The sequence below is a fragment of the Lygodium microphyllum genome, chromosome 4, assembly GCF_053477565.2.
Source record: "Lygodium microphyllum isolate KBCC chromosome 4, Lygodium_microphyllum_v1.1.10, whole genome shotgun sequence".
NCBI classification, from domain to species: domain Eukaryota; kingdom Viridiplantae; phylum Streptophyta; class Polypodiopsida; order Schizaeales; family Lygodiaceae; genus Lygodium; species Lygodium microphyllum.
The window spans coordinates 146,211,133-146,222,790 of NC_141138.1; the positions used below are offsets into that span (position 1 = coordinate 146,211,133).

The 11,658-nt window shown below is 43.4% G+C and overlaps 1 protein-coding gene across 1 annotated transcript; it reads left to right on the plus strand.

Moving 5' to 3' along the window:
* The first annotated feature begins 6,581 nt into the window (after positions 1-6,581).
* Positions 6,582-11,374, plus strand: LOC148037742 (uncharacterized). Its single transcript, XM_087676702.1, has 2 exons — positions 6,582-6,991; positions 7,734-11,374. Exons 1-2 carry the CDS (start codon positions 6,853-6,855, stop codon positions 11,108-11,110), a joined length of 3,516 nt encoding a protein of 1,171 aa, XP_087532828.1. The 5' UTR covers positions 6,582-6,852; the 3' UTR covers positions 11,111-11,374.
* The last annotated feature ends 284 nt before the right edge of the window (positions 11,375-11,658 follow it).

The following is an 11,658-nucleotide window of genomic DNA, read 5'->3' on the forward strand; positions in this document are numbered from 1 at the left end:
AAGAAGTCCCAAAGTCTCAAGTGTTTGTAACTGCTCAATAGCATGTAACGGCTCAATGCATAAAAGTACCGCCTGCTCAATGTCTGATAAGCATTCAAGAATGCTCCCACTGGCACAAAAGCCATATGTACGAGCTCAAGAGCTTAAGCCAAGGCAAGACACAGTGCCAATGACATAAGTCCAAGACAATACATCAATAGTACATCCCGAACATGTAGGCGGTAGAGCATCCGTATGTAGCATCCATAAGCATGTAAGACATCAAGTACATCCCAAGATACAACTATGGCAAGCCAATAAATAGCTCAAGTAAGCTCCAAGAATCCAAGGTCAAGCCAAGACCGAGCTCCAGTAGCAATAGGCTCCAAACAATGTAACTAGCATGTAGTAATGGCATAGGCTAAGCATGTCAAGACCGGTCAGACATAAGCAACATACATGCCATAAGTACATCCAAGACGGAGCATCCAAATGCTTTGCAAAGAAAGCTCAAGCTCAACCAACGATCCTGAATCAAAACCAAGCTCTATATCGAGCCCCAAGTGTCAATACATCACCATATATATCCGAAACATAGCCCGAAAAGCATAGGCATAAGTATACCCGAGTAAAATGACTTCAGCCCAATTGTGTACAGTAGTGATCTATTATTCAAAACTGAGAATTTTAGCACCAAGATCAGCTCCAAATGGTTGCCAAACAATAGGCATACATTCCCCTAACATCCAGGCATCAAACGGGACCAACCGGGCATCAAATGACAATGCCAAACAAGCTGTAGCATCAAATGTCAGTGTAACGCTATCATAAACTGCATGTGGACTGTTATGACAGTCCCAAAATAGTGTCAAATTAGTCCAAATGCTATGCCAACACATCAACTATCAAAACCAAACATCAAAGCATGTTCATATGCCCGAAATGGAGCCTTTCCAAGTGCCAATGGAGGGGGAGAGCTGTTGTTGTGACTGTCAATGCTGAAGACACATATGGGAGGGCTGCGTGATTCTGCCAATTGTAAATGCTGGTCATGGGGCTGCAAGAAATGGTGGCCAAGCTTCGGAGGGGTCCGGTTAAAGCCAAGGAAGGCCTCAAACAAGCTCCAACAAGTCTTGTTCAAAGGCAAGTGAGATATGCAGCAAGGGAGCTTCAATGGTGGCTGCCCCAATCTTGTTTATAGCCAGTGAGACCTGAGAACTGAAGTAAACCCTGAAGAAAATGATCAAACACCTCTGATGTAATGCCTTGAAGGTGCCCAACAATGCCAGGAAGGTGCTCGAGAAGCCGAGGAGTGACGGGAGATTGAAGGAGTCGGATATGGCTGCCGGGAAGGAGACCCAAAGCGAGTAGGGAGTCGATGGGATGCTGAGAATGCCATGAACCAAGCTCAAGAGTCGGAAAGCAAAGCTCTGATACCAGTTAAAAGGGAGCGACGGATCGAAGGTTGGACTCGAGAGCTATGGCGGGAGAGTAAGAGCAAGAAAGGGAGAGACTAGGAATGGGAACTCCAACAGTCACAATGTGTGACTGGGCCTTCCTTTATTCAAACTGTCACTAAAATAATAAAGAATAAAGTGACGGTGACGGGCGCTCGCCACCTGTAGTATGCAGTGGCGGTGGGGCTGCCAGTGTAGTAATACACGGGCGGCTAGGCAGAGGCGCCTTTACCCCCAACAATAGGGGTAGCACCTATGATGGTTGAGGCTCTTCTCCAAGAATGACTATTTTGTATAGATTATGGGAGCTGCCTCAACATAGATAATTGTGGGTGGCTAGCATTGGCTTCATCTAGACAATTAGCAACAAAGGGTGATGGACATTGTTGCTATGCTCAAATGGGTACATGCATGGTTTGTATATTGATAGATTGTCCCCTCCTAAAATTATAGCCTAGCTCTCATATCATACATGACATCACTCCATATGCTCCCATCCATCCTAAAGCTCCTTCTTTGGTCTATCATTATATGTTACTAGTTGTCTCCTTCTATGATAGAGGCTTGGGCCCCTAATGGCCCCATAGATGAGTGTGTATGCGTATCAAAGAGCCACAATTTGGTGCATGGTTCATGGAATTGTATGTGTGGATGCTGTCTCTCCAATGCAATCAATGTTGCATACTCATACTAATAGAGCTTCCAATGTCTGTTTGAAAGTGAATTCCAAGTATACATATTGTATGACAAACTCTATTGGCTCTCCATCAAAAGTAAACTATAGACTTGGATCTCATCACTACTTAAGCAACAACAACTAAGGTGTTGAATACCATAATCTTGGTTTTCTCAAGGTTCACCCTAAGGTCTCTTCTCTTCAATAAGTTGATAGTGCATCAAAATGTCTTTGTACTCCCTCGGGTGAGTTAAATGTAAGCACAATCTACATAAAGCAATATTGGCACCAACACCCCAACTAACCTATCTTTGACCCCTCCCTCTTTATTACTATAATGTGAGGCCTCATCTGTATAGAGCCCAAACAAAGTGGGTGAGAGTAGGCATCCCTATTTCACTTTGACAATGCTATTGATTGAATCTAAGATACCCCCCACAGGCATAGTCTATCTGTATTGTATCTTCTCACAAGTGTCAAGGACACCAACATCTTTTAACCTCTTCATGAGTTGCAGGCACATGGCACTGTATCAAATGTATTATGGAAATCCACAAGGAATATATCTTCTTGCATGCTTGTCCTTCCTAATGAAAGCCCGCAACGTGAAAACATTGTTTCATTCCATACCTCTTTTTAAATGTGAAATAGAATTTATATTATAATTAGATATATTGTATATCATTTAGTAGGATATTGAAAAAAAACATTGAAATTAAATCATTGAAGACAAAAAAGGGTGGATGTGTATGTCTTTTAAAAAAAATTGAAAGCAACCTAGCAAAAACTTGATCGAAAATCTTTAGATTGGCATCCTTAGTTCCTCCCATCTTTATCACCTTGTGAAACTCCATGAGAAGATATCAATTAGTATCCACCAAAGTATATATATTTACATTCTTCTTCCATACAATGATGCATGTTTGAAGCTCCATACTCTCATTATCATGAGACTCTCAAAATGCTCCAAAATTTCCAAGTTTCTTCATTGAAACCTACTTCTATAATGGAAGTAGGAGATTTTCCACTTGTTTTTGCCTTCTAATCGTATTTGCCTCATATTAGCCATAATTGAAAAGAACAAAAAATTCACCATTGGGATGATGGAAATTAGATGGCAAGAGAAACATTGCCTATGTGGGGATAAAAATGCAATGGCAAGAAAAGGTAGAGGCACATAATGATAATTTATGCACACAAAAGCACCAAAATCACATTGTGGATTCATTTAGCATGTAATATGTGGGATCCATGAATTGAGTGAGCCCTCAAAGCAAGATGTCAAGATCATGATAAGGCAATGAAGTGAAGCTATTATGTTGCCACTCCATGCATAAGGAGCAGTGGTGAGGGAAGCTACACGATGATAAATTTGTCTTAGGTGAAGTAGAATTACAAAGCTAATTGGTAGTGGCATTTTGCATGTAAGCATTGCTATTAGTATATTTTAATCCTTAGTTATCCAAATCCACAAGTTCAATGTAACATAACTAAAACCCTTTTCCTCTAACACTTATAAACTACATGAGGCAAGTCATCATGATTTGTATCACCTAGTCTTCATTAATTGCATGGAGAATTTTTTGGCTAGTATTAAGCATGGGGGATTTATTAGTAGTAATAAGGAGACATCACCTGCGTGCAAGAAATATATGAAAATACACCTTATCTACCCCCTATTTATGGAACCTTACCTTATAAAATGTACCTTCCTTCCCTTAAATAACCCCCCTCCCTTACACTCACATGGTACCATACGACAAACCCTAGTGGACCCCCTGGGGTATTAAGCAATGTGGTTTCACAACTTTCTCTTATAAATGAGGTTCAAAGTGTCAAATTTTGGTTATATTTTGAGCAAAAATAAGTAGTAGTTTCACAAAACATGGACAAGAACTAAATCTTTTAAGGCATTTTACTACCACGATAGTGTAGTTATAAGAGGTATTCCCCCCGTAGGTAAACTATACTTACATGGGCAGAAACAATTATAGGTGGGGTTGATGAAGGCACCAACATAAACTTGAATGCCATAGAAAAATGGACACTAAGCAAATTGATAGAGTATCCTCGAATGAAGATGCTCATGTACCATTGCAAACTGAGATAATGTGGAATTTGTTCATTGATAGGAACATCTCTCCTCACTCCTCATCTCTCTCTCTCTCTCTCTCTCTCTCTCTCTCTCTCTCTCTCTCTCTCTCTCTCTCTCTCTCTCTCTCTCTCTCTCTCTCTCTCTCTCTCTCTCTCTCACACATCACTTCGATAGGGGTGGGCTCCACCATTGCCGTTGATTACACATGGACAAGTCTAGGCAAAGTACACTTGCTCCACCACATGAGTAAATACTTGTGTGTGAAGGGGCTTTAATGAGCAAGTGGATGAGAAACTATATTTGTGCACACACACACACACACACACACACACACACACACACACACACACACACACACACACACACACACACACACACACACACACACACACACACACACACACAAAGTTAAATATAAAAAACTTTAAGGAACACATGTAAGCTTATTTGACCATATTGGATGTTAAACTAGTTTTGATCACTAAAACTTTAAGCTAATATTTGGCGGGGGCAGGGTGGGGATTTTTCGTACTAATGTTTGGTACATATACATCAAATATACATGTGTTCACCCTTCATAAAGACCCATTGGATTAGATGTCTATTTTCACATGCATTGTGTTGGTCTTATAGAATAGAAAGGCATATAATTGGACAAGAGAGTAACCATAGGCATCTACACATATCTTGGTATAGGAGATCTCACTTGAACAAACAAAATTAGATTAGATCATCTTCTAATGCCTACTTCAAGGCATGCCCATTTGGGCCATGTGTGTGACATTTCTACAACCCTAAGGAGCATCCCCATTCAAGTCAGTAAACCTATGTGATGGAATTTGATAAGGAAGACATCATGGCACATGCAAGTAAGATGTACATGTGTGTGAATCCTACAATTTATGTGCACAAAAAGAAAGACAAGAGAGAAAATGATCGAAATGATAGTTTGGCCTTGACAATGGTCAAATGTCTTGTACTGCACTAGGTAGCCAAAGCACCCTCTTCTTTTAGGGTAGTCCATTGCACCTCACCTACTTCTATGAAGCTTATGGTATAAGTAAATAGAAGACATAGGCTAGTGCCACACTTGGACTATTGACTAGATTTTCAAGATTCTAGCAAAGAAAGAAAGGGCCTCTACACTGGATTGCTCTAAATAGGAAGGGCTCTAGAGTTAGATTCTATCTGTAACTAATCTAACCTCAACATCTTTTCGTCCATATGATTTTTTATTTCAATTGGGAAAATATATTCCTTCTCTTGGAAGTCCTTTAAATCTTCCCACACTCTAATAGCCCTAAATGTTTTGTATGCACTTCTGAGTATGGGAAGGTTGAGAGGGAGTATTAACACAATCTAACTTAGGAAGGGCCACTACGAAACATTCAAAGTTTATTGTTTGGTCTTGATTTGACAAATTTAGCTAGATTGGCCAATGATTGAATAATAAAATATCTTTCTGAACTTTGGTATATAAGCTAGTGAACATTGATAAAAGGCCAAATTTCGCAACATATATTCTAGCCTAGCTTGTCTCAATGCATCCCCTTTTGAGTATTTGACCACGTAAACTTGAATCATACCTAATATGTTCTATCTGGCCTAGCTTGTCCCAATGCTACTAGGATGTTTAGAAAAATAAGAGAGCATAGACTTAATTCTATTGTGAACCCTAATAACAATGCCTCCACATTTATGGTCCCAAGGATAATAAGTGAAGATCCTACTTAAATGTTTTGAAAGTTGGGAGCCAACAACACGAGAGAGAGAGAGAGAGAGAGAGAGAGAGAGAGAGAGAGAGGCCCAGAAGCTTCCATCATTGAAGGGGGGATGGAGGCACACAAGAGAGAGCTGGAAGCTTGTTTGAAGGCATCATTACCATTAGATGGGAGGGGAGTAGAGGAGGCCATTTGCATGAACCTCTTCCCGAAGGAATGTGCACCTAGGAGTGTTCCAATCCATAGGTAAACTCAGATCAGATTGAAGCAAAGGGAAGCAACATGCATGCACAAATGGTGCCACTGGCTAGAGTGGCATCATTGGCACACCAACATGCACTCCATCGTGCTCTTGCTTGCTCAAACGTATCAAGGGCTCCCAAAGTAAAATCTGAAAACACCTAACGTTTTACTTGCAAGACATCGATCCAAAGGGGGAAAATGGCACCATCCATAGAGTCTTATTAGAGAGGGCTTATATTGATGTCACATTGACTGCCACGTAAGCCAGGTCAATGTGTAGGGTCGGCACGTGCGAGGTCATCTGCCACGTCACCGTGCGTGTGCGAAAGGGCACACAGGCCTGAAGGTTGGCTGGCTGATCGATCAAAGGACGTTGGGTGCAAGAGAGGATGCGGGCGTCGATTCAAAAGCAAGCAGCTGATTGCTCGTTTCTGTAATGGGTCAATTATCAGATGATTAACACTAATCAATCATCAGAGTACACCCCACAGAATCCAACTGCGCCAACCTCTGTTTCCTTCTTCCGCCCCGCGTCGGATTATTATTTGCGGAATCTCACGAAATGTCATCTGGTCGCCCTTCAGATTACAATGATCGTTTGCGGAATGCGATAACATGTAATCATCCGATCGACCTAATTCGGGTTAATTGGCAGCTTTAATCACCTCTTCTGACGATCCGATGGCCAAAAGGAACAGAATCACCATGGCTGTTGACGACAAATTACCCACAATCAAGCCGCTCGTTAATCCTCTCCACAGAGCTCATGCCAGTGGATTGTCTCGTCAGGTTTCCGTTGACAATCCAGTTAATTACGCAGGTAAAGGAAGTCCTGTCAGATTTCCGAGCAACCGTATTCACTTTGCATTCTCGAGGATTTTCGATTGCTCTAAAATCGAACAGAAAATGCAATTCCAGGAAGCCCAAAGAGATGTGATACACTCGATCAATGGATAGCAGTGTCAGGACCTTTCCTACGATTTTAGCGTATTAATTTCTTAGCATACTCTTTCACTAGAACTAGTACACCACTGTAATTCCCACATCATGAGCTTCTGCGAGGGAGGGACTGCATACCTGGCTAGGTGCAGTCAGGGACAGGGGCCAGCTTTGTGCCGTCTACTAGGACGAGGGGTTGTGGACCCCGAGGTGGGGGCCAGCAGCCCGCCCCTGCCCCCAATCACACCTAGTTAGGTATGTGGTGCGTCCTAAGGCGAAGCTCATGAATCATAATATTGTTGAACACAAGAGGAAAAGAAGGGAACCCTGGGTGAGCACTGAGCACCCCCCTGCCCCCAACGACACCTAGCTAGGTATGCAGTCCCTCCCTTGCAGAAGCTCATGATGTTGAACACTGTAGGGAAAAACAAGGGAACATAACCCCTTTTCCCACATCATGGGGAAGAATCTGTCAAAAACGTATTGTGTTCTTGAAGTTGCAATACAAACCTGATAGGTGCACCTGTAGTAACAAGGTCACACATGTTCTTTTGTAAGGTCCCACATGTTCTTATGTTTGATCATTCCATTCTCTGATTGCAATCTCCAAAAGCTTTGTACAGATATAGAAAAGAGCAGGAGGATGTCTTTGAATGGTTCTGCAAATGGCCATAGGTCCAGAGCCCTGAATCAAATTCAAACTTTACTGTCTAAGAATGATCAGCAGTTGGCATCATCACCCCCCTTGATGAGGTCAATGAGCTCAGGCATGAGGGAAAGACAGCAATCAAATGAATACCCAGGTGCAGAAAGCCCCACACGCCATTCAGTGGTGCTGCAAAGTGCAGGGCCTACTCATGGTCCCCATGACAGCACATATGAGAGGCAACCGTCTTTCACTTTGTCAGATACCAGTGAGACTGATTATCTGGATGCAGATGATGGGGAGGACAGACCATCAGGCATTGAGAGACACCCTCGGAAGAACAAGCTGAACAGTGAGGAATGGAGAAGCATGGCCAAGTTTGCAAAAGTGCAAGGAGTTGATCTGCAGAAACAAATTGAGGAGCAAAAGAAAACGAGACTGGCACCTGATCATCAACAGCAGGCATCCCGTGCAGAGGATTTGGAGGAGATGAGGAGACTGATACAGAACAGTCGGAGGCGAAGTTCAGAGAGTTTCTTCACGCCAACTGACCAAACTAGCGGCGAAACTGACCACGAATCATCGGCCAAGGGAAGAAGAACCAGTGATGTTTCAAGCAACTTGCTTGATGAAGAGGCTTTACAAGAAAGATCACAATCTAGGAGAGAATCAACTGTTTCAGATCAGGTTGACAACGAGATTGCTCAGCTTATTGTAGATGACCCTGCCAAGGTCTTTGAGTGGCTGATAGGCAATAAAGAATTGGATGGTGAGAGGCGTATCGAAGTGTCTGAGGACAGAACAATGAATCTCCTGCAAGCTCTAACAGAGGGTGATGCTGCAGCAACAAATCGTGTAGGAACCTGGCATGGCTCTACACGAAGCATTGAATCAAGGGATTGGGTCCCTGCAGAGAAGCTCAAAGAGGCTAAGAGAAGATCAAGCGTTGCTGAAGAGCAGTTGAAGCAGCTGGAACAAATGTTCAAGGGGGAAAATGCAGGTGAAAATGATCAAGATTTGGCTTTACTTTTCAATCGAATGAAGGCCATAGAGAGGAATATGTTCTTCTTGAAAAAGTTTGCAGATGATAAGCAAGTAGAGCTCAAGAAGCAGCTCATGTCAGCAGAAAAAGGGGTAAGGATGGTGCGGTGTCCACCCAGTACTCAGTTCAACTCCCCCGAGCAGATCAAGAAGAATATGCAAGAGATGGATAATCATAAGAAACGCTTGAACGTGGTAAATTATGCTCTTTCTGACCTAATAAAACTCCTCAAGGCAGTTCAAACAAAGAGAGGTTATGCTGAACATAAGGTCCAACAACTTAGTTCTCAGTTGAAGAGGCAAATGACCACTCTGAAACGCACTGAGAAAGTGCTTAAGCCCCATGGAGTGTCCCCATATGAGCACCCTCCTTTCAGAAAATCCGAGAAGACCTCTTTGACATCACCTTCTCCATCAGGGAGGCAGTCACCAAGCATCCTTTCCGGTGTACAACAATCATCTGCAAGCCTCTCAGGCATGCAGTCTCCTGCTCTTGACTATAGTGGTGATGGTGATGATAATGATGATGATGATGAGGATGAGGATGTTGATCGAGACGACAATGGCATTGGTTATCATGGAAGGAGGACACAAAGGAACAGGCATGTCAGGGGTCATGCTGCACATTATGAACTGGCAGAAGCACAAATCAGGGACAAACTAGTGCAGGAAGCCTATCCTGATGCTTCAGCCCCCCTTTCTGATACCAGGGTCATGACGGGGGATCTGCCAGACGTCCTTGACCATAGTGTTAACGTTGAACATACCCTGGCACATGATAGATTAGCGGAGCAGCCTGGTGCAGCCAAGCTAACTACTTCAGACTTGATCTCAGAGAATCACAAGGGCGAGTTTGAAGATATAGAAAGTGCCATGCTGGAGCAGGGTCGGGCACAAGGCTTTACTGATGTGGACATCTACTCTGAGAAAAAGATTGTTGCAAAGGATGAGACTTCTTGGGAGTACAAGCATGTTCATGTTGATTTTAACAAGGTGCCGGAAATGGTTTCTCATCCATCAGAATCAGATATGTGGGACAATTGGAATTTCCAATCCCTGAGCAATGTGCCAATAAGCAGTAGGACAGCCAGTCCAAGCAGGTCAGAGAATTTGGCTTTGAATTCCCATCCGTCCAATGTTGGAGACGCAGTAGAATTCCACAGCAACTCTGTGAAGGGCCTTGCCTTAATTGCTGGTGCCATTGAGAAGGAAGCGGCTTTCCTCGTGCATGCTTTGAAGGGAGATACTACTGCTGAATTGTCAAGACAGAAGGTGAAGGAACATGGATTGCAAAACATTGGCAGTTCCAAAACAGAGGCTGAAGGCTCAGGCAAACAAACGGCACAGGGTAGTGAGGCAAGACAAGTAACTGCGGAGCTGGTTGAAAACAGATCAGATTCAGAAGAAAGGAGGCAACAGCAACAGAGTAATCCTGTACTTTCAAATGAAGCCAAGGTACGGCAGGGACAGCAACCAAAGCCATATAGAAGGTCTAAAAGCCTTCCCATTCATGCAATAAAGCTGGCTCCATTCAGCCCTGAATCTGGGGACAACAAAGGCGCCATTGTTGAATTGGGCAGTAGTGCTATTGTTAGTGCAGACTTGGAGAAAATAGGGCTAAGGTCTCAGCCTGAACCAAAGGCTTCAAATGAGTGTGCAGAGAAATTGCTAGTTGAAGAGGACAAGCATGAAATACCAGTCAACCAGTTGAGAACACAAGAGACAGGAAATGCCAGGAACCCGGAGCTTTCGCATGAGATTCCAGCCAACCAGGTGAGATTCCAGGAGACAGCTGGAGATGCACGTGAACTAGAAGTCAGAAGGAAGGGTGGCCATGCAGCTGGCATAGCCCATGATGCAAACAGGCCAGATCACACAAGTGGTAATGCAACTGAGGCATCTGTCAGGTCTGAGGTGCAGGGCATGGATGCTGTATACAGGGGCAAGGAGCCAAGCCCCAGGGAGCATGGAAAGAGGGCTCCTGTGGCACCATATGATGCTACTACGGAGCAGGCACTTACATGGGCGCAGCGGGTGCCACTGCAGGATCAAGAGTTGGTGGCATCGTCGTCTTCGTCACAACTGGCAAGTCAAGAGAGGTCTGATGATTGCAGTGGAAGCACTCTGAGAGTGGAGACACTGGATTTACAACGCCGGCTTTTGCAGGTGGAGACCAAACAGCAAGAGCAGCACCTGCAGTGTGAATTCAAGAGGCAGGGCCAGCTCTTCCTCGTGCAGCTGTTGCTTCTTAGTTCTGCCTTTGTTTGGAGTGGATTCCCCACGTGGTGGCACATTGCTCCCCCTCCAACCTAATTCAATGTTTAGAGCACATATACTCCTTCTACACATGGAAACCACCTGACAGGATTCTTGGGGATCGGTGAGAATGTATATAGCCTGGTTGGGGGATTGGTGTAGAATCTAGATTCAAGTTCCCCTGCTAGCATTAGATCCTTTATTTATTTTGTGTATGTCAGTTTGTGGGTTCCATGGTGTCCATTGCACCTTTGCTAGTTATGGGTTCCATCATGGTGCCCATTGCACCTTTGTTATTTCATGGTCTTACTTCATGTTAGAATGCCTCATGGTCTTTGATTGACAAGATTTAATGGCAAATAGAATTCATTTTGAAGAATCGAATCATTTGCGGTAAAAGTGGAGGAAGAACACTCCAATTACAAATAATTATATTCAGTAATTCAGTGTGCGTGGGCAAGTTTGCATGAAAACATGGACATCTGGTGCACCCTACCTATGGTTTAGAATATGAGGGCTTAAGGAAATCCAATGACTGCTTAAATCATATCCATGCATTCGCAAACAACAGCCTTCAGATTTTTGGCTTATTTGAATTGTTATTT

What these genes read in the sequence shown, in the direction of transcription:
- LOC148037742 (XM_087676702.1), top strand. Translation starts at nt 6,853, where the DNA reads ATGGCCAAAAGGAACAGAATCACCATGGCTGTTGACGACAAATTACCC. An exon ending in CAATCCAGTTAATTACGCAG is followed by an intron (nt 6,992 to 7,733) that starts GTAAAGGAAGTC and finishes AGCTTTGTACAG; the next exon opens with ATATAGAAAAGAGCAGGAGG.